We start from the raw sequence: 23,948 nt of genomic DNA on the forward strand, positions 1-23,948 counted from the left end.
GTAGAGGGCGGACTTTGAGGCAGATTCATGTACACACGTTTCCAGGTGGACTGTGATTTATAAAGTGAACACTGCCTGCAGGTGTGCCTTGCCATTGCTGAGGTGCTCTGACCCAATCGTCTTTTCATAAAGATCGAGGGCCTCATTTATAAAACAGTGCGTGGGATTCATACTAAAAGTCTGAATGCGCACAAAATGTATCAGATTTATAAAACCCTGCGCACACATTTATTATGAATCCTACGCAGTTTTATAAATGAGGCCCCCGATCTTTATGAAAAGACGATTGGGTCAGAGCACCTCAGAAATGGCAAGGCTCATATGCTGCTGACACACCACACCTGCTGACAGTGGAAAAGGATGTGTGTGTTGGAATAATTCCGATCTGCAGCGACTCAACCTCGCAGTTTACAGAATTTAGGGGATCTTCTGCCAAAGTCTTGGTGGTCCATGGCTGTTCTTAGTGGACGCAAAAGAGCAGCAGCACATTAGTTTTGGAGTGATCATAAAATGTTGGCGTATCACTCCGTCTATCCATCTATACCCCCTATCCTTTGAGGGTCACCAGGGGAGCTGGAGCCATTAGCCAACACAGGGCCAACATACAGAGACAAACAACCATTCACTCTCACATTCACACCTATGGAACTTGCAGTCAGTTTGTAGTGACATGCATAGAAGACTCAGCTTATCATCTCTTTGCTGTAGCTCCATTTAGCATACAGAGATGACAGAGGTATCAATCTTTTCAAAACTAAGTGAGCATATTTCCCAGTATGTTGACCTGTTCCTTCAAAGATCTCTGTCTGACAGCTTGCATACATAATGTTGACTTTGGCACAGACCTGACAGTGAAGAGATATTTCCCTCTAAAGCATCTGCACCGCACTAATTTACAGGCACATCATCTACAAAAAAGGGTTGCAAAGTTTTTAAATGTGATCTTTATGCTTGAAAACCAAAATAGATCTGAATTTGAATAGTCCTTGATGTGCATGTCTTTGGCCTTTTCTGAGCAGGAGCCCAAATCTCAGTAATCCCTGACACTGAATTGCACTGTACTGTTTGATCACCGCTGACATCCTCCTTAATGCACCTTTTCTCCCACTTTCAGCACAGTCAAGTTCACAGCGATTCCACATAGTATCCAAACGGGTGTGCTGTGTCATAGCATATCATGTGCCATACACCACGCCAGATATGACCCACAGTCTCACCATTGTTCAGTCCCTTTAACTCTTGTGACTGTCAACACTCTCTCCTCTGATTAAACTGCCATACTGTGTGACTTCTCAGATTATTCTTCAGCAGAGCATTCCGAGCATCGTGGAAGAGAACATTTACCCTGAGCAATGTCTGCAGGAAACTGGAGGCATAAACCTTACTTGTGTCCTACTGTCTTTTTTAATGGTTCTCCTTCACACGTTCTGCCTCACTGAGAACTCCAATGAGAACTCCAATACAGTTCTGATACCCTAAAGGCCTCGGCTTAATAGTGTGACTCTAATGACTTTTTCCACATAGCTGCCTGCTGCCACTGTCGCCTCATACACAATTACTTTTGCTAATGTCAAATAATTTCCTCTCAGGACACAGGTGTCAGTTGATGAAAAAATGAAAAATGAAAAAAATGACTACCTGTCTCTGTGTGCATGAGTGCATGCAGGAATATCATACTGAACCGATAAATCACAAAATGAAAAAAGGGATGTTTTCCTAATAAGACCGTTATAGTGACAGTCATTACTTTGCTTCTGTTAAACTAACTAAATCTAGTGTGTGGTGGTGGATGTCTAAATTGTGTATACAAAAAAAAGTCCAAGGGGCTCAACTGCATGCCACTTACAACTAAACTTTATTCATCATTGAAGTGGGTTATCAAATGCCTCCAATATCAATGTTTTAAATAATATTAACAATAGAAGATCATAGACTATTAAGCAGTAGAACTACATCAGACAAAAAAGCATATAATTAATTTATATTTAATCTCTCAACAAACTGAGATTACATACCTCCACATCCTTACCAAATTGTGTATTAAATAATATTAATAATAATAATTAAAAAAATAACTCACTTCTCCAGATAGTTCACTGCTGCCAGCTTACTACATTCATCCAATCACAAGCTGCTTTAAGACATTTATAACATTCCCATGCTGAACGAAATGTTGGATTAACACAACGCTGCCTGAAATCGTTACACTGCATCTGCAGTCTTGAAAAACCTTTATATTCATCTAAGAAAGTAAGAGTAAGTGAAAGGAGCAGTCAGCACGTGACGAATAATACAAAAAACACCAAGACATAGAATTATCACCTCGCAGTTGAATGCCTCTGCCAACCAATGAAGTTAGATTATATATCCACATTATATGCAAGGAATTCAATACAAATATTAAGTGCATGTTGACATAATTACTGTATGAATTCTTGGAAAAATGTATTTTTGAGGTTACAGTGACCTTGGCCTCTGACCAAACTCTATTCAGGTCAACTTTGAGTCTTAAATAAACCTTTGAGTTAAAAGGTGAAGAAATCCCCTCAAGGCATTCTGGACATGTTGGATTCAGAAGACCAAAAAAAACATGTTTTTTGAGGTCACAGGGAACTTGACCTTCGACTATAGGTGTTTCTGCCACATGTAACGAAACGTCGTTCCTGATATGTCACAAGACAGGAGGTCACTGTGACCTCGACCTCTGACTTTAGACCACCAAAACCTAATCAGTTCATCTTTGACTCAAATGAACGTTTGTATCACAACCGTACAAATTCCCTGGAGGCGGTCCTGAAATATCAAGTTCAAGAGAAAGGGATGAACATGGAGGCAAATGTGGAAAATAAACCAAGTAAAGGTAGCGATAGCAGCTGATTCTATTTTTAACTGGCTCCCCTGGTTACTGCACTGACGATATATTGTATTAACAAGGACAGGATTGAGGAAGGGGTTCTCCCTGGGGGAAACATTTCAGTTAATGGATTAATAATTCACTACATATCACAAATCAAAGCCATTTTTCTGGCTAGTAGACTCTTTTGCTGAAGCCCTATTCAACCATAAGAGCAGGAGGGGAGCACAATAACAGCTTTTCCATCCATTCCGTTAATGGTAATACACCTATTACTGAAAATGTTCTGTAAGGCAGGGGGCCCACAAATGGATTTGATTGGCAGTATGTGATTACGCATTCTGTAAACACTTGGAGAAGAAAACCAGGATTATGTCAATGTCCCTGAAGTCATAAGTGCATCAGGCTCTAACCCCCGCCCCCACCTAAGTACCTCCAAGTAAGAATAATTTAACACAGCCTATCTTGTCTAAGCCCATGCCCTCAATTCCCGTCTGTCCACAGCTTTATTAACTTTTTTTTTTTTATTTAAAGAACAGGTCAGACGGATGTGTGATTGTGGTTGTTGTTGACTTCTGCCTGCAACATCTGTCAGCGCCACTGAAAGCCAGCTGCATTTGTTCTACCTCTGTCTGGAATACCATTTTTTGGGGCTGAGAATTACAGCAAATATTTGAAGCTTCATGTGATTTGCCCTGTTTCCTTCACATGTGTGGCTGTCAACTTTTGGGCGTCATCTGCACAAATTTGAAAGTGACTCCAGACACACACTTGGTTGCTCCGGACTTTTTTTTACTTCTTGGTAGTGTTGTTATAACTTGTCAACCTGTCACATTGTCACAGGTCACTTCCAGTGTCAGAGCTGGTAATGTTAGATGAGAGCTTGAATGTATAACTGAGATTAAAAATGTCCTTAGTGTTATTTCATACTTTGTGGGCTATTTGGGATTTAAGTGATACTTCCATAAAATTATGTGAAAATCTGCAGCATTTACATCCAGATTTTGGATATTGATTATCCCGAGTCGTTTTCAGACATGAACTCTGGAGAATATCTGCACAATTGGTTCCAGACATTCTCTGGAGTTTGCCTTTCACATATGAAGAACGTAGCAGGAGATACAACAGCAGGAAAATCCTTCAGTCCATATATGATGTGATGATATATTTAGTTCTACGTACAAGACCCTTTAAACAGGCCAGTTTTGGATATTGTAGCTCTTCCATTCATTGTTGACTACACTGCTTAGACCAGAGACCACTCATGGATGACAGCAATAAGTTTTAATATTATTAATATTGTTTATATAATTATCAGAAATCCTAAAAGGACCTGTCTTGACATTCAACGCACCAGACAGCATGTACTTAAGAGACACGAATAACAGGCTGCCACTGGAAATTCTGCCCATCTGGGCAGGTGCCAGGTATTCACACACATTTAACCCACAATTAGGATCTTTCTGCATTGCTGTCACTATTATCTATGTTGAGCACAGAGTCAGTAACCTATTATTAGCTATTATAAAATGGTTACTCTGCTACTCAGTCCAGAGGCAGATCAGTTTTAACATCAGCAGTCTGATTTGAGGCTGAGAGCGGAGGGAGAACACCCAGCATAGCAGCCAGACCGGCTTTAAGAGCCACCTGATAAGCCTCCTGTGGCATTCTTGGCTGTAAATAGTCATTAGCCAGAGTGCTGTCAAAGCCTGGCTACAGTAGTGTCACAGTCAACCCTAAATTACAGGAGTGGGGTACACAGCTGACACTGCAATCTTGCATTGTGAAGAGCGATTCAGCAGCACATGCTACTATTATGACTTGGGGCAGACCCTACAGGAATCACGATATCTCTATAAATATACATCTTGTATTTATTTATATACATAAAGCCTTGTTGAAGGAAACTATTATTGTCCATAAATTGCCAGTGGCAAACATCAGCTGGGAATAACTCTGTTTATGTGGCCCCTACGCAAAACAATACAGATAACCATGCGTGTTTTACCATCTACAAGAGATTTCTATCAGTACTTGCAGGCATCTTTCCAGGCATCATCACTCATGTGGGAAAAGATCAACGCCCACATGCAATCACTCTGCCTGTGCGTGCAGGCTGGTTATGCTCTTCGTTTTTAGAGAGGAAGGACAGTGAACTGGGAAACATAGAGAAAGATGAAGTCAGAAAGTATGTGTGTCTGTGCCTTTAAGAGTCCCTAGGCCAGGGCTGAACGTTGGGAAAGTCACCCAGTGCCTTTCTCATGACCCCTGAGAAGAGGCCTTCTTCCTTCTGGATCCATGGATGGAGATGGGACGTCCCCAAAAAAAAAAAAAGGAAAGTGACATCCACCATATCGCAGCAACAGCACGTGACAGTGTTGTTTTTACAGTCACTGAGAGAATCACTCACAATTTGTTATTATAATGCAATGACAAACAGCAACTACACACCCACATATCTCAAAGCAACATGTCGCACTTCAGACATAGCCACCAATGTCTCATTCCCACAGTTTATCCCACATTGAGACTAAAAATATGAATGTTTATATATATTTAAAAATGGTAAGTCTGTGAATGTGGGGCAGGAGTGGCAATCCGTCAAACCTCTGATGGTCTGAAAATGGTCTTTAGAGGTCAGCAGCCTTTAGAAATGCAGCTAATACTTCAGTGCTCCACATTCATTAATCACAGCATTAATCCTGTGAAAGTGACTTTAATTAAAGTAATATAATTAGATTAAGGTGTTTACATGACCCCAGGCTTAATTGCAGTATTTTTAGAATCAAACTAAAGTATCGATGCTCATACTGTACGTGTCAGAGCCCTAGCTTGAGGTGCTGTATACCATTTATTGTTAAAAAAATCAAGCAACTGCAATGAATGGGATGCAGAATGAATACAACAAGATGCAAAGCATTCAGAAATACATTACAACTACAAAGACATGCAAAACTACTATTAAGTGACAAAAACGACAACAAAGGAAAGCAAAGGAAAATGTGTGATGTGAGATTATGGGCCAATAACATAAAGACAAAAGCCTGAGGTTTCCCAGGATATTAGAGTAAAAGACTGAAATAAAGAAGCTCTGGTTAGACTTTCCATTTCTGTCCTGCACAGTGATGGCTCTCTCTTTATCCATCAGTGTGCGGCGGAACCTGAACTAATCTCCCTTCAGGTTCTTGTTCTCCTGGGCCTTGTACAGAGCGCCAGTGGGTGTAAATACATAGGATTACATGAGGCACTGGCACACTTGCACAACGCAGACTGACGATTGGACGGCAAACTGCCTCGTTGGGTCGAGAAAAAGTGCACTGTTGTGTTTCTGTGTCATTACGTATGTACCAATAAATCCCTCAATCTCCTTCGTCAAATCAAAATTGCACCAGTTGCTGGGGACACGTACACGAGGACTGTGGGCTTCAAACTGCTGTAATCCCGGCTCAAGGAGGAAAGGGGCTTTGCTGCACATCCATTTAGTATTATTCTAAGAAATAGGCAATTAGAGATAAGGCCATACATAGTTGTACGTTGGATGAACTGCATTCCATGACTCTCCCTTTGGCACTCTTATGGGACATGTAGTATATTTTGGGCTGAAGTGTTGTCAGGGTGACAATAGGGAGTGGACGAGGACACAAAACCCATGTTGACATAAGATACTTTCAGACAAGCACTGGACTCCCCAGTTTCTCCAGAGGAGGTGCATGTGTGAACGCAAATGTCAGAGTCAGACGCTCCGCAGTTACTACGCTCTTTCTTTGCCTGGCCTCCTGGTATAATGTCCGTAGAGAGCCAGGAGAAGTCGAGGTGTGAACACAGCAGGGGATCCCCACTGGAGATTCACCAGAAGCGACTGGGGGGATTGATGATGCTTCTTACACGTGACAGAAGCAAACATTAATAAGACAAAAGAAAACAAATATCTTCCGGTGAAAAAGCGGTGTCGTACACGTAGAAGACACCGACGAGGATGTCAAGCGAGTTTGTGGTGATAAGGGCCGACGATGGTGTCGGGGTGATGTAAACAAAAAACACGTGATCTTCGCAGCGGATTTAATGCGTCACTTCCTGCCTCTGTCTGCTGCTCCACCTCTTGCCTGATTAACACGGAGGTTTTGTTGCTGTTGTAAACGCGTCTGTGCAGAGAACCTCCCGCTGTGTTGTGCATGTGTGAAGGACAAACTGCTGGTAAACTCCGTAGCCAATTCTCTGGACATTACCCGGTCATGTCTGAAAACAACTATATTGTCATATAAAGAGTAAATGTGTATGCCAGGCTTTAAGACATCGTATGTTTTAATGGGTGCAAGGGTTAAGTGGCCATGTGTTAAAAATAATACATATGGCTCAAATGAATTCTTGTAACCTTCTCACTTACTACTCTAAATCACAGTTGACATTGAAAATCAGCCATGGCAGCAGCTGCACTACCCCCACCATCCCAATGGATCCTTTGAAGCTTGTATGGATTGACCTTGTTAAATAAGTAAAGTCCACAGTGGGGACCCACCTGGAAAACAAATGAAGATGTTCTTTTGCCAGATGTTGTGTCCAGAACGGAGCAGTGATTGTGCAACTGTTGGTTACGATAAGATAAAGCATGGCTTACGTGTTGTTCCCATGAACTGTCCTATGATAAGGGCTTCAAGATTACCACATGTGCTCATGCAAATGCATTCAGAAATCACACACACACACACACACACACACACACACACACACACACACACACACACACACACACACACACACACACACACACACACACACACACACACACACACACACACACACACACACACATTACACCAGCTGACATTCATTTCCTAAGGACATACCTTAGACTAACCTTAACCTAACCTCAAAACATACCTTAAAGTGTAATGATTCATAATGGGGACTTGACTTTTGTCCCCCTAAGGAAGAAAATATTCACAATATGACTTCATAAATAAACAGACTGACAGAATGTTAAATGTCCTCACTTTCCACAAATGTCCTCACTCTGTATAGGGTCTATGCTTAAAATGGTCCTCAAAAATATATAAGTACAGGAACACACACACAGTAAAACACAGTGCTAATGCCAGGAATAAAAAACACCTTTTTCCTTTGCAAACATTCAATCATCTAAAATAGTCTGAGTGCGGATCATCCACATTTCAACATGAGGGGACCAAGTGTCAATGCAATCTCACAAACATTTAGAGCTTTCCTGGCAAACTTACCAACTTCCTAACGATTTACTGTTTGAGTCTGCACAACCTATTTTTTTTGTTCAGATCATGGTGTCCAGATAACAGCAACCAGAGCGCCTGTATCTGACATTTCCCTGAAAAAAAGCTAAAATATAGACGACAACGTCTTACACACACATCTCTGACAAAAGTGAAATAAAGGTCATTCACCCTGAATGGGATTTTTGTGTTAACTTGCCTGGAAACTAAATTAAGGAGGGCAAATTAATTTAACTAATTAGAACACAGAGCATAATTAGGTACAATGCCTGTTGAACTTAGGCTAATGTAATCTAATTAGCTGGTCCGAACACAACTTTACTGAGACAATCGTTATGAGTTCCTGCGATTGTGAAGCATTGTGAGCTGTTTTACAGAAAAAGCTTCAAAAGAAAAAAGAAAAAGAAAAACAGGGCTGTGAGTACACACCGACATTTAGTGTTAAATTCAATTCAGACAAGTAACAATGAATCAAACAAAGGTTAAAGTTAAAGTCCACTGATTGGCCAAATCAGAATTAGATCTCGCAATGTGTATGTTCAGCTGCTCTGGCTTGTGGTCATACTATTACAACACTGTACAAGTCTCAGGTCTGCGTTTTACACTTAGCAGTGTATTTGTTTCTTTATTTATAGGATCACGATGGGCAAAATACACAAAATTGTATTGTATTATATTTGATTGAATTCTATTCTATTCTGTTCTATATGTTTAATCTATTATGTTTAATATGCTGCTTGTTTATTTCTACTGTCCAAACCTCGAAATATTTTTTATATAAGACAAGGAAACTTAAAAAATTATATAAAATATTAAAATGGTTGCCAGTCAAATTTTGGTCAATTAGATTAATTGTTGTAGCTCTTACGGTGCATATACGTATGTGATGATGACTTTGTCGCCAAAACTCTGCTCAGATACAGAGTCAGCAGATGAATGAGCCAAACAGTAAAGAGTGCAGCTCTTAATTTTCAGACACATTCATGTGCAGACCACAATCACTCATCGATGTCCTGACGACAGCAGTGTGACAGCTTCCTGCACTGCTCGGATTTTTTGACTGAGACCCCAAATTTCAAATAATGCCTTCGTCGTGTTCTTAGGACGCGTTAGCTCACTTCCTGCTCCAACACAGTCTACATCAGGGACTGAAGGAGTGCACGGCTTTTCCTGTCGCCACAGGCCGCCATTCATGAGCACTTCCTCTCTGCGTCTCGACCACTCCGTGTTTTCAGGACACACCTGCAGGGTGACTGATAGTGAGAAGGCCGAGGTCAAGGTCGGCTGCTGTGCTTGTATTGTCCAGTTGTGCAGTGAATCAAAGCCTGTTGTTAAAACTCAAGATGAGTCACTGGGGGACTTTATTACCAATCACTGCTTGAAATGCCTTTGAGGTGTTGAACTCATGTAATGTCCGCACAGGGGTCTGGGTGGTAAATGGCAGCATTTCTCTGGTAGAACCCTTCCCTCAGGGTGTAACAAGCCCGTCTGAGATTGCCTGTGTCAGCGTAGGTGATTGTTTTGGCAACAGCGGTGAAGAGCACACATGGGCTTTGAGCAACCCAGAGTGAATTTAGGTCAAATGTGAAGCTCCTGCTTGTTCTCGTGTCTCACAGACCAAATAGAATACTCACTCACCTGTAGTAGACGGAGTAGCCTTAATGGATATCTCCTGTTTTTATGAGGGCCAGATGGTTTGGCAGAGAAGGCCAAACCAGAAGGGCCATTTAAAGTAAAATTTGCTTGTTACTATAATTTACAAAAATCTAGTTTCTGGTGAGAGCTGAGTTGGGACAAGAGGAACATTAATTCACCACCAGATAAATATTAATCTACAGTAACCATATGTTGCTGTTGAAGGACACTTAACGATTTTCAGTGCAATCAGAAACGTGCATTTGCTCCAGCTCCATCCGTGCAGTCTGATGGAGACTAAATGTTGCTTTAGTTTTCTGCCTCCTGGGAAGAAATCAGCTATCTGACTTTATCTTTCTGAAAATCGTATCAATATTCTCCTGTGTAAGTGTAAAACGATGCTTTGCGTCTGCACGGCTCTTGTTGAGAGTTTTACCTGAATGAATCATTTAGAACTTGTCATTTCTTAAAACATTTGCAGGAGCCCTTGTGCGGCTGAACCGTGCCCCAATTTCGGAATCAAAAGAGACGGCGGGGGGAAAGTAGGCTGCGTGTACTGTACAGCTATCAGTGAAAGTAGGAGTTTAATACATTGCTAGAGAGAGTGATGGCTGAGCCAATGTTGCGGCAGACATAAAGGGATTATTTGTCCCTGGAAGACATAATCATGTGTAACACTTGTTTCAAATCCTGTGAAAAACAAACAGGTGTTTTAGCTTTAAATCCACCCCTCCATCCTCTGGCACACGTACAGAGGAGAACGAGAGAGAGAGACCCCATAAACTTCCTCATTAATTATTAGCACATGATTATGACTAATATTGTATACATGTCACATACTGAAGAATGGGGATGTTTTTAAGATCATGCTTTAAAAAGATACAGTTTTTGCCTTGATTTGTTCATAAACTGGATGACAATGTGATTTTAGTGTTGGATGAATGTCACCTTGAATCGTTTGCCCGATTTTATTTACAAGATATCAGCATGACTTTGAAAATATCTGAACTTTACAGGAGGGCTACGTCACGAGTGCGGTGTACGGGGAACCACATGAAAACCCACTTGTGAATGAATGAGTGAAAATCAGCTGCTCACTCACCTGAGAGCCCGCACAGGAAGGTGAAGGAGAGCAAAGGAAGTTTCCTGGAAGTAGCACAGACCTCCATGGCTGATGTGTCCACTTCTCAGCGCGTGAATGTCCTTCACTCGGCTGTATGTCTCTATATATGTAAAGATACAGATATATATGTATAGATATATGCGAGCTCTTTGGCCAAAGCTCCTCCAGGTCTGTCAGGTGGTCTCGCTTCAGTCCTCCAGCAGAGACGTTACAGGTGAGGGACACGTCAGGTGAGCAGAGCCGGTCTAGTGCTCAGTGGTTCACCGCCTCCGACACCGAGGACCCTCCGTGACTCCTCTTCTCCTCCTCTTCACACCAGCGGCATGTGCGACTCCCGCTCATCGACAACTCTGAGCGGTCATACGGAGTCCTCTCCTGAGAGAGAGGGGGGGGGGGGGGGAGGGAGGGGGGGAGAGAGAGAGAGAGAGGAGAGAGAGAGAGACATAGAGAAAGACAGAGAGAGGGGGGGGGGGAGAGAGAGAGGGAGGGGGGAGAGAGAGAGAGAGAGAGAGAGAGAGAGAGAGAGAGAGACATAGAGAGAGAGACATAGAGAGAGAGAGAGAGACATAGAGAAAGACAGAGAGAGAGAGAGAGAGAGAGAGAGAGAGAGACATAGAGAAAGACAGAGGAGAGAGAGAGAGAGAGACATAGAGAGAGAGAGAGAGAGAGAGAGAGAGAGAGAGAGAGAGACATAGAGAAAGACAGAGGAGAGAGAGAGAGAGCAGTGTCGCCTCAGCGAGCTGGCGTCATTTAACTCAATATCGTCGACAACTTCCGGTTATTGGCTTAAATACATATAACCCTCTAACGTGCGGATCCGCTATGAATGGATGAGTTGCATGACAGCGTTTCTTTTATTTTGAAAGGCAGACATCCGCGGTTTCATTCGTAAATGCCGCAGTTGCACCTGTTCGCTGACTCGCAGGTGCAAAAAAAGAGAGAAAAAACACTAACCTACTTTCCCCCGAAGAATTTCCTACTTTTTTTTTTATATTTACATATTTTTTATCAAGAGTCATTCAAAGATTATTCTTTTAAAATGTGATCTTTCTCAATGTTGCTCTCATGTTTTACATACATGTAAATTAAATCAAAAAGAAAACTTGTACAGTACCTTAAAATAATAACAAACTAGTAAAATTAAATAGAAAAAACTAAGAAATAGATATATCGGTAGAGGTACCTATGTTTATTTAGGGTAGATTTGAGTTAGGACAAACTGTATAGTTGTATATTCACTTCACATGACAATGTAAAGAAAAAAAAATGTCCTTATTTGAAACACCCAGGTTTAATGACACTAATATACTGTATCCACCTAGCCCAGTCTGACTTAAGAATTTCAGATGTACTTATGAATACATTTGATTTGCTTTGATTTCACTTTATTGTCAGAATCCTCTCTGCAGTTTGTCGTGAGTCAAAACACATCAAAAGGCAGATTCTCACCAACACAAGACGTATCATACAATAACTGTGAAAGGAAAATAGACAAGAACGTTAATAAAGAATCTCCTCAATATAAAAATGATAAACATATACAGCCAATGGGTCTGGATCAGGAGGAAAGACCCCATGGGCCCCAACATGTTAGGGACGCCCAGGTCCGATCAGCCTGGTGGGACATGATGTTCACCATCTTGTCCTGTGTTCTAAAATAATTTAACATATAAATGCAACCTCTCTCTCTCTCTCTCTCTCTCTCTCTCCCCTCTGTTCCATCCACCTCTCCTCTCTTCCCTATTTCTCCCCACTCACCCGGTCGAGGCAGATGGCCGCCCACATTGAGATTGTTTCTGCCATTCAAAGTTTTTATTCTATCCACAGTCACCAAAGGGTTTCCTTGTTGTGGGAACTGTTGGGTTTCTCTATAATCTTGTAAGGTCTTGACCATACTATGTATTATGGGATAATGTTTGTTGTGATTTGGCGCTATACAAATAAAACTGAATTGAATTTTTTCACACACAACAAAAAACCCAAACACGTGTCGAGAGGTAGATTCTACAGACAAATCCCATCACCTTGTAAAAAAAATACTTAAAGGTTTAAATTTAATTTATATAACAAAATCATAAATATAACATAGTATCAGTGCAAAATGTGGATGAGTGAATGTCTCAACCAATCTTCATTTTTCTCCAAAATATCGCCACAAAAAAAGAGAGAAAGAATTCATTATAAAATCAGTTCCTCGAGTCTTCAAGCTGACAAGTCTCATTAATGCCCCGATGCGACCAGCCAGACGTACTCGTGTGCAACTTGCCCATTTCAAATACCCCATGGCTCGAGCTTTTTTCCAACGATCAGCCCATTTTCAAAGCTCCATCCTTTTCCCCACTCTCCCCCTGCAAATCTGCAGCTCCTGTTCCATCATGTGTGACAAGGTGTGGGTCTGAAAGCATTGGAACAGACTGGACTCAGCTTGACGTGAATTCCCAAGGTGAGCTCACCCTCTGATGTAAAAATATGGAGTGACCTGTGCTCTCCGAGGTGGCCAGACCCCTTTATTTCATTTTTCTAAGGTTGCCCCGTTGCCTCAGCAACAACGGTGAGGCTAATGCAGGAGGACTGCTCAATTATGAGAGGTGAACAGGGGTTATTCCTCTGATTAAATCCAAAGAAGCAGGGTCCGATCCCCCTGGGGATGAGATTTTGTTGTGTTGTTGTAAATTTCATCTCGGCCCCCAGCTGAAGTCTCCAGAATTCAGACGAGAAGAGCTGTCAAAAAAGGGCTGTTTTTATTATTGCTGCAAACATGAATGTGAGCAGGGCATGGAGGCTAATACTGGACTCTAATCCAAAGCAACCAAATGACATCTCTTCAAATGGTGAGCACATCTGACTCCTGGAGGACAAACATATTTCTTGCATCACGCAATTTATCAAATCATTTTTCTTTTTTGTGTGTGTGACAATTTCTTTTTTCTCAAATGAAACATAATATACATGACATATGTGTATTCCCCTCTTTCACATAAATGCCTCTGCTGATCAAACCCATGCCTCCAATACCCCCACCCATCAAATCTGAAATAACATTTCTACTAAAGAAAATAAAGAAAATCATTATAATAACTGTTTCCATTCGTGAGAGGGTAAATAAAATAGATTTGAAAAACGAAATAAATGCAATAAAGTGCAACACACAAAAACGTGTAACATCCACATGTGGTTATAATGTAATAAATGATTGACTGCTTCATATATAATACAAATACCAGCACATTACTCCAGATGTAATATGATACCAGCTGTATGCCCGGATATAAATGGTCGAAATGTAATTTTCTAGTCTTGAAGTGCTTTACAGTACAGTTTTTACATTCACCCATTCACACCCATTCATATGCATCTATGTGCAGCACTTTTCTCTATAAGAAGGCAATTTGGGGTTTGGTTTCTTGCCAGAGGACACTTCGGCATGGGGAAGACTGGATCGAACCGCCGACTTCTGGTTAGAGAACGACCACTCTCACCCCTGAGCCACAGCTGCCCATATAATACAGAAGATCTACTATAACTGTGTACACAAATATTTCCACATACGCAAATATGGCACATTGTGAGCGTGAAGATTCATTATGAGCCCATGTGTCATAAATAGTTCATATTTACAAAGGGGACGAGTGCAGTCAACACATTACTATACATGTTTGGAGCTTGTTTGATGGATTATTTCCAAAAGTTATTATTATGAAAGTCACTGAGGAAAAATACCACAGACTACATTCATGTTACCAAGGTCTTAAGTACACTGCATGTAAATGTAACCGTGATCAGATTATCTCAGACAATACACTGCAGAGTGAAATCTACACAAACCTATATAATAGTCTCATTGGCTTATAGCACTTGTCATCACTGCCCTAAATACTGTAGATGTGGTATAAAGTCAGGGCACCTGCTTACTGATCAAAGACCTGTCCTCTGTGTGTCTTTACATCATGTCCACACACACACACACACACACACACACACACACACACACACACACACACACACACACACACAGAGAGAGAGAGAGAGAGAGAGAGAGAGAGAGAGAGAGAGAGAGAGAGAGAGAAGGTGCAGGGCAAAGGACAAATCAAATCAGGATTTATAGTAGAATATGTTCACAGCTTGTGACGGTGAAGTGATTCATTTTTAAAGGACTCACCTCCACACTGCAACAAAAAATAAATGATAAAGAACATTTTCGGTTTTACTAAATAAATAAAATGTATCTTTGAAAAATAAATCCTGTTGTTTCATGCATGTTGTACAGCATGAATGAAAAGCCTATTACACAGCACAACGCAAATATCAAATATACAAGAGCAGAGCACAATGAAATATTGATTCACACTATGTGAATGTAATGTACTTCACTGACTCATTTTGCACCTACAATGTAAATAGAACAGTGAATGAAAAAAATGTAACATTAATTATTAACTAACAAAGAGCAGAACAAAATACGTTTGTTGTAGTGTCACCTTGTGTAAACTGTTCACTCTAAAAATAGCTGATTCTATTTGCTTGTAATAATGTCAGATATTTTATTAAGTTAAAGACTTTTGGGAAGGTCAGTGAAGAAGTATTTAATATCTGTTCCAGCTCTAAGGGGTCATTTCCAAAAGGTCAGTGGCATCGTGTCCATCACACACATGCACAGTGTCAGTTGACCCCTTCAAGCGATTTGTTGTCATCTTTTATCGTATGTTCATGTCTTTCATATCGCTTTTGGGTACAGATTTTATTTCTCTGTGACAGCAAGTTACAGTCAACAGTTAACTGCACATAGGGATTTTCCACAGTGGCTGTCTATGGCCACCTCCTGGCCACCTGGGTGGATGACATCCTCTACATCTAAATCAATCCACACTCAGCCATCTTGGTTAATGTGTTAAACTACATTGTCATCTGCAACATCTATTGCACTTCTGTCCGTCCTGGGAGAGGGATCCCTCCCATGTGGCTCTCTCTGGGGTTTCTGTCCCCCCCCCCCCGTTATTAAGGTTTTCTTTGGTAGTTTTTCTTTACTCTTGTTGAGCGTTAAGGACAGAGGACGATGCTAAGCCCTATGAGACAAATTGTTTGGCTATACATATAAAATTTGATTGAAAGATTGATCGATTATTGAGGACACATAAGATTCAGAACTATTTCTGATAATCTACAGGCACATGAGCCATAAAACAGTGGGATACAGTATTACTCCAATGTTCCGCAGAAGTAAAAACAACTATACACAACCTAATTTCCACTGTGTGGCAAATGTCAGTGAGTGCCCCATTTATTGTTTTTTAAACATGTAAACATACAAGACGGTGACTTCAAAACAATCACATACAAGACATTGTGTCAACCAATAAATTAGAAAATATTATATTCATCTTAATATGCTGTATACCCAAACAAATGAACACTGCAAGTTTGCAAAAGCCGGAATGCTCAAGAACATTGATAATCTTAAATATATATTTTAGATATATAAGGTAGATTTTATATACATCGATTCATCGTGGACTTCTCCATCGTTTGATTTTTCTCCAGTCTTTCCTGGCACATTGCACATAATCTCTGGAATCATGTTCATAAAGAACTCAGTATGATTATTGGTTAAATGTGAGTTAACCTCTGCAGCTTATAGTCTGAACCTGACCTGAAGTCATAGGCTTGATTTACACCTGCACACGAGCAGATTATCACAAAACACCTGCACATTCTGTATTTTCTGTAAGAATGGTGCATTTGAAACACCAGCATCTGAGAGGAGCTGGTAACTTGTTAACACAGCTTTGTACTGACACACAAATCCATGAGTGCAGCTAGAGATGCTCCAGAGTACTGGCTCCCAATACATATTGTCTAATGGTGTATTTACGATCCAGTGTGTTATTAGCTATCTTTAGCAGAAGAAGCAATTAATGATGTCCTTTCTGCTCAGGCAGTATTTGATCATCTTAAGCAAAGTGAATGTGTACAACAGACTTTGCTTGTGCTGGAGCAAAACTCTGAAAACTACAAACATATTCAAGTATTTGAATGTGCATTAGATCATTGGAAGATCATGCAACAGGGTTAGTAAGACACATAAAAAGAACCAAGACAGCTTAAATGTGGTCATTCTGCCGTGACTTTTTTTTAACATCTGGTTGACGGCAGGAAACAGGATTAAATGAAGTGCAGGGAGCCAATGAGGCCAGCTGACATTCAAAACAGCAGGAAGTGGTTAAGACGCTGTGATTTAAATCTCATCTTTTTTTACAGTAGCTGACACTGGCGGTCATTTTCCATTTGGATTCGGACATAGCAAGTTGAGACTAAAGTGACATGTGTTGTTCCATGTGCTGAGCTGAAACAGAGTGAAAAGCATGATGCTGCAGAGTGCGTCTGATGTTCACACTGCTGGATAAACATATTTACACTGGCCAATACAAATTTGTTACCCTTTGTCCCTAATTTGCATAGAAGCATCTTCTAGCTGCAGCCCAGTTACACTTGCAAAAAATAACATAAGACGTAAATAAACCATTTTTCTTAGATGCTTTGTGAATTCAGGTCCAGATTTCAACAGTCAAAGTAAAGGCAGTTGAAGAATAAATCCACGCTATGGTCCCCTCGCTGCCTCGTTTGCTACATCCTACTGAGGTAGACAGATGCATACTGCAATAGTCACCTTGCCAACCCCCCCGCTCCCTGATGAAGCAATGTTTATTGACACTCAACAAGCAGCAAAAACATTTGTAGTGCACATTAGCAGAAAAATAATAAGTACATACTTCAATAGTTAACCTACTATTCCCGTGTTTCTACACAATATATCTGACATATTGTGCACTGTCATTCTTTTTAGAATTAATAAGAAAGAAAGAAAAGTCAGCTCAAAAGAAACTGCAAAAAATATGCCAGAATCCTGCACACATCCATGCTGTGTAACAGAGTTGGTCACCTTTCATGTTGCCTCGCTGGCTGTAATACTTGTTAAATAAATCTTCAGTGAGTACAAGTCATAAACACCGTAGTGGTGTGTAGTTATGATGATTCTCTGTTGTTGTATTTCAAGGGATAACCCACAGCGGTTTCGAGGCACTCCACCAGGGACCCTGCTGAGAGGAAGTCCAGCTCCACCTCAATGAACTTTATGTAAATAGAAAAACGCTGCGACAAGTCATTGCCTCCCGCATCCCAACTTGTGACACCGCCGCGGCAGTTCTCCTGCAGGAAATGCGTCATGGCAGAGGGTTCCCCGTGGACGTGGTGTTTGGCAGAACCCTGAAAGTGCTGGAAGAGACACTGCTGTATGGTCCTGTCCTCAGCTATGCCCAAGTAGCAGTAAGTGACTTTAGCCCCAGTCCTGTCACCCTGCCCTGCTCCTTCTCCATCAGCCTGACTCGGAGCCCAGTTTTCTGATTCGCACTGAGGTAAGCTGTGGTCTTCGCTGTCACCCTGGGGAGAGGTCAGACCGGTGTCACTGGAGGAAGACACTGCCACATAGCCGATAGCGTAGAGTCCGTATGCCTTAGGGATGTCCCCAGGAAGGAGGTAGTGCCATGTGCATTTGCTGCCGCCTGCTGCCCTGGACTGGGACACAGGGATCCAGTCCACCTCCATGTGCAGCTCCAGGCAGCGTGCCTCGCTGATGGTGATGTCCAGAAACTTATAGTAGACATTCTTCCAGTTCATCTTTTGAACTTTGGTCATGATGATACGGCCCTCAGGCTTTTCTGGGTTGAAGTATTCGCGAAGCCTCTTGCCCAGTGGCACTTGCGAGCTGATTTCAGCATAGTGATAGCGCACGTCCTCACGCCAGCGCGTGTTGTAGCCCACGCCAAAGATGGCCAGTTTGTTGGAGAGGTGCAGCCGTGAGAACTCAGTCCACGTTTGGAAGTGCTCCCATTTCAGCTCCACTGACTCAAGGATACGCATCACAGTCTGCATCATGCCCCTTTTTCTGCAGAGAACCAAAATGAAGTAATAATTATTTTCATGTAAGAAAGTGTCGTACAAGTAGCAGACACACTAGCCTGGATTGGAAAGCTACTGATGGTAAGAACTCTGTTTTACATAAACAGCAGCTTTAATAAATATTTACGCACCAACATCTATACAGATGATAACTAATGTAAAAATAATATCAAATACTCTGTATATGATCATTTCTTATTTTGAATATATAGGTACAGTATATAGGAGCTAAATTATAAATTTAAACAAGAGAACAAACACTAGAGTAATGGAGATTCCTTTAAACCCTGACTTGAATTCTCAGGCTTTGGCGACTCCAAGTGGAAGTATCAAGAAAAGACAGTGTGGCAGACAGAAGTGCACACACATTTGAGAATCATAAAACAGAAATTTTAGGGCTAACCTAATTTTTGTTACTGTACTTTTACACTGTATATTTACAGGCTAAGGCCATGTTTATCTTGCCCTGATCGGTTCATCTCTATCAAAGTGACCCCTTTCAGAGAAATGTCAAACTAGCTCCACGGTACAGTGTAATGTGTATGAGGAGGTGAAGTGAACTTACAACACACAAGCTTTTTTTATCAAACATGCTCAGTTTACAGAAGCACAGTGAAGTCAGCCTTTGTTCTCGGTGACTTACTGGGTTTGCTCTGACAGCTCTGCTTGAATCTGCAGAGCTCTGTTTTTAGGCACCTGGATTTCGTCTGAAGGGGAACAAAACAAGTACAAATCTTAGCTTAAATGCACCATCCTTGAGTCGCTAACAGCTATCTGACCGCTGCTCGAGGACACACTCACCAGTCTCCATGTCTCCCTCCTGGAAAGCCGAGTCCAGCACCTGGTTGCACCAGTCCTCCTGGGAGAAGTCTTCCAGGGTGCTGCCATCAGACTCCATCTCCTGATAGAGGCCGCTGCTGTTGATCAGCACCGGAGCACAGCTCTGGGAGTCCCAGCCTCCCTGACCAAACACTTTCTCCAGCTGCTCAATAGTGTAGCTGCTCTTCCTTTTACCGATGCCATGCTCCTTCACACGGCTGTAGCAGCGGCGGAGTGTCTGTTTGCGATGGGAGGATAAGTCAGTGACTTCAGGCTGCTCATAAGGAGTGTAAACAAACAATTATTAGTCGGCTGTTTCATTTGGATGGCTCTACACTGTGGTGACTCAGAGGCACAAAGACGAGATATATCGCTGTAAACTTTTATAGCCAAGTCGAACGAGTTTCTCAGGTTTAATAGCAATTGATTCTCTGGCCGCAGGCTACAATACGTTTTGAGTTGGGATCAACAAATCGGAAAATGTCCTGCATGTGCTGAGAAATACTTTTAATCTGAAAACGCTGACAGTGCTGTTTGTGATTAGCTTCAATTAGAAAAGGTTGACTCAGCAGTTTTATATTTTCTGCAGTTTTTGTTGAGAAGTCTGAAACACTGCGACAACATTTTATCACGTGTGAAAAGGCTCAATGAAAACACATCAACAGTTACGCTTAAATACTCTGCTTGTAATAATAACAATAATTATGTTTATTGCTATTTCAATAATCATTAGTAGGAATGACTTGATGAGCTCATTCAACACATGCTAAAAATAAAATAATCAGACTGATGAGAACATATTTAAATACCCAAGGTGCCACAAAATAAAGGGGAAAAAAGCACTAAACAATATAACTGTGCCCGAGGCTTACAATTCAGAGTTCAAATAACCAAAACATATTAAACAGTACAGCAGAAATAATCACAAAGTAAATGATGAACTAAAAGAAAGTACCTTAAATTGCAACTTCAAAAGTAAATAGCCTCAGAGAATGTAGTTTAAAGAGCTCAGATATGAAAGGGAGATTTCTGAACCGTCTCCCAAAGGACACTTCTTCAAAGAGAGGAGCAGCTGGGTGAGATTCAGCCCTTACCACTAATTCAGGAGAGCGAGGGGAAGGAGCCGCCGAGAACTTTCAACTACTTTGTCTGATATATTTGTTTCTATAGTGGTCAGTGATAGAGAGAGTATAAAACAAAAGATTATTTCCACTTCTTCCTGTTTAAGGCTCACATGTTCACCTTTCCTTGAAGTCTATAATCATCTCTCTAGTTTTTTTTTTATATCTATCTGGTATATATTTGACAAGTTAAATAATTAGTTAGCAACTCTGTCTCCTGTCCATCATTGAACAATCCAGAACCAATGAGGAGGTAAATGTGAAAACAGCCTCCTTAGTGTCTCACTGCACATACTAAACATCACGATGCACAGTGAGGCTCAAACATTCAGGTGTAAGAACAGGAGGCAAACACACTTTTGAGATGCTACGTCTGAATGTTGCATTCCTAAATGTCTATATGTGTAATTTGATCATACAATCAGATCTGCAGTACATACTTATTATTTAATATTTAAATTCTTTCATACCCTGAGGTGGAATTAAAATTTTGAAGAACATAATTTCAGGTTTGTATAGACTGATGCGAAACAACCTGCCAAGGTGAGCCCTACCTCTACCCCAATGTAAACTGGGATTGGCTCAGGCTGCATGTATGTATGGATGGATATTGGAATCCAATGCAATGGTGTCAAATTCATGGAAATGTCATATGAATATAGAGCACTGACAGTTAAGCCGTTTTCAGACATGACCTGCGGGTAAAATCAGGATAGTTGGCTACAAAGTTTACCCAAGTTTGTCTTTCACACATGCACAGCAAGAACGGGAGGTTCTCTGCACAGACACGTTCACAACAGCATCAAATCCTCCACGATATTCAGGTGAGAGGTGGAGCGGCCGGGTGCAGCAGACAGACGCAGGAAGTGACGCATTAACTCCGCTGCGGAGATCATGTGATTTTCTTTAGATAAATTCAGTGTCAGCTCTTATCACCACAAACTCTCTTGACATCTTAGTTGGCATCGTCTACGTGTATGACACCACTTTTTCACCGGGATATATTTGTTTTCTTTTTGTCTTTTTCATTTTTGCATCAGGTTTTAAGTTTCTTCAACCCCCCTCACTCGCAGTGAATCTAGCTGGGGCTTCCCCTGCTGGATTTCTACAGACTTTATACTTGGGGGCCATGGCAGAGAAAGTCAGCAGAAACTGCAGAGCGTCTCACTCTGACATTTGCATTCACACCTCCGGAGGCTCTGCGGAGTTCAGTGCATGTCTGACAGCTTTCTGACAATGAATGCTAAAACTATGATTAATAACTTATCTGTTTGTCACATGCAGAAAGGTGTGTGAGCAGATGAATGCCTGAATTATTCAATCAGCACTTTAGAGTCAAAGGTTTGATTCCGTACCAACACTGCCAACTCTTTCTGAGTGAATGAGTTAAGTGATTTGAGTAAGACTCATTTTACATCCTTTTAATTCATAAACCAACTGCTGATGTCCACTGAGTGATCATCATATGGAAACATCTCAGCTATATAAAGAATAAAATACAATCCAATGCGTTTATTACAATATAGAGCCACTGTTTGGTGCTATAGGAACTGAAAACGTATATACAGAAGATGATCTGAGTGGGAATGCTGCATCCCTGCTGCGTTGAAAAGTGAGGTGTTCCAACAAATTTACAATTTCCTTAATGTGGGAGCTTATTAGGAGGCTAGAGTTTTGCATAGTGGGTTGTCAGCGTGTCTAAGCTGCACATGTATGCCCGATGTCTGGTCAGCTGCTGGGGATGAGGAAATGTGAGTGGGTGTATGGAAGTGAACAAGTCCTTGTCTACAACCTGCACGGCAGCAGCTGCTAGCCCCTGCAGCTACAGCGCTACAGGTCCAGGTGAAAGCAGGGGGAGCACGCAGCCCCTCCAGCCATTGTTGTGTCCTCATAACCTCATTTACCTTCATCCTCTCCCTGCACTGGGAGGGGGTCCTCTCGTACCCCAGCTCCGACAGGGCTCTGGACACCCGCTCGTACATGGCAGGACCGGGGGCCTTGCCGGAGAACACGGTGCCCGCCACCTCCAGCTGCTGCATCCGCGCCTCCGTCAGCCGCTCGTTGCCCCACACCGCGATGAGGGCGTTCGTCTCGGACGGGGTCCACGACATCCCGCGGCAAGCGGTGAAGCTGTTGGAGGATGAGGCCGCCGTCCGGCCCGCGGCCCCCGAGCCCACGTTCAGAGGCGAGAAGCGGTTCGGCGTCGGGGGGTTGGAGTGGTATTGATTGCTGTCACTCAAATCCTCCGACTCGGGGGATGGCACCTCGGTTTTCGGAATCTTCAACGGCGTCGATATCTCTGGAGAATGCTCCGCGTTACTGGACGCCGCCATGTTGCCTCTGTTGCTAAGGGGAGGGGGGGAATGTGACGTGCGGGGAAGAGCGGAGAAAAATGCGGCGTGGATCACCGGCTGTGTGGGAGAGATGTGGTGGAGAGGTGGATTCTGGAAGGTTTCAGGTAAATAAAGGAAACCCAGACTATCAAACTAACATCTGTGGACAGATACACGGGCGAAGGGGAGTTATTCACCTCCCCACAGCACAGTTCACTGCTTTTGCCCCAAAACCTATGATACTGCTGAGGGGGCCAGGGTGGCCATCATGCCAGTTTTGGCTGGACGGTGGCTATTTAAAGGGGTAGTTCACCAAAAAATGATAATTCACTCATTATCCACTCACCACTGTGCGGATGGAGGGGTGGGTGAAGTGTTTAAGGCCACAAAACACTTTTGGAGTTTCTGGGGTAAACAACATTGCAGCGAAATCCAATACAATTGAAGTAAATTGTGAGTCCTTCTTCACACGTAATAAAAGAACAGAAAAAAAACATAAAATGCCTCCATACTGCTCCTGTGGTGTCATCCAAGTGTCCGTAAGCCCTGACATTCAATTTCAACCCAAAACGTTTTTTAGCCTAAATAACAGCGTTCAAATGATGGTGGATAACAGTGGGCTCAAAACATGGTATGATGCCATTTCAAGTCAAATTGAAATGTCGGGGTTCACGTAAACCTGGATGACACCACACTGAAACACTTCACCCACCCCTCCATTGGCTTAGTAGTGAGTAGATAATGAGTAACATTTTATTTTTGGGTGAACTATCCCTTTAATATCTCTGTACTTATTTCCACCCAGGAGGATATGTTTTTAGTTTCCTGGTTTATTTGATTGCGGGTTTCTTTGTTAGCAGGGTTATG

At 41.9% G+C, this 23,948-nt stretch overlaps 2 protein-coding genes across 4 annotated transcripts in view; both read right to left on the bottom strand.

Moving 5' to 3' along the window:
• esama (endothelial cell adhesion molecule a) overlaps positions 1–11,222 on the bottom strand; it is a 58,032-nt gene extending 46,810 nt beyond the window's left edge. Inside the window, exon 1 of the mRNA XM_034606005.1 lies at positions 10,835–11,222. Within this exon, the coding sequence (XP_034461896.1) occupies positions 10,835–10,901 (67 nt within the window). The 5' untranslated portion in view covers positions 10,902–11,222. The remainder of the gene's footprint in view (positions 1–10,834) is intronic.
• A 4,770-nt stretch (positions 11,223–15,992) lies between these two features.
• Positions 15,993–23,512, bottom strand: LOC117774564 (myb/SANT-like DNA-binding domain-containing protein 2). 3 transcript variants are annotated; one of them, XM_034607086.1, is made up of 4 exons: positions 22,653–23,512; positions 19,610–19,901; positions 19,452–19,515; positions 15,993–18,794 (listed from the first exon to the last, which is right to left on the bottom strand). In XM_034607086.1, the coding sequence occupies exons 1-4, from the start codon at positions 23,079–23,081 to the stop codon at positions 17,876–17,878; spliced, it is 1,704 nt and encodes a 567-aa protein (XP_034462977.1). In that variant the 5' UTR covers positions 23,082–23,512; the 3' UTR covers positions 15,993–17,875. The 3 variants fall into 3 exon arrangements, with proteins under 3 accessions (XP_034462977.1, XP_034462979.1, XP_034462980.1); XM_034607088.1 differs by having other exon boundaries at positions 15,993–18,788; positions 22,653–23,511; XM_034607089.1 differs by having other exon boundaries at positions 15,994–18,794; positions 19,610–19,865; positions 22,653–23,510.
• Between the last annotated feature and the right edge of the window lie 436 nt (positions 23,513–23,948).

The sequence above is a fragment of the Hippoglossus hippoglossus genome, chromosome 14 (assembly GCF_009819705.1).
Source record: "Hippoglossus hippoglossus isolate fHipHip1 chromosome 14, fHipHip1.pri, whole genome shotgun sequence".
NCBI classification, from domain to species: domain Eukaryota; kingdom Metazoa; phylum Chordata; class Actinopteri; order Pleuronectiformes; family Pleuronectidae; genus Hippoglossus; species Hippoglossus hippoglossus.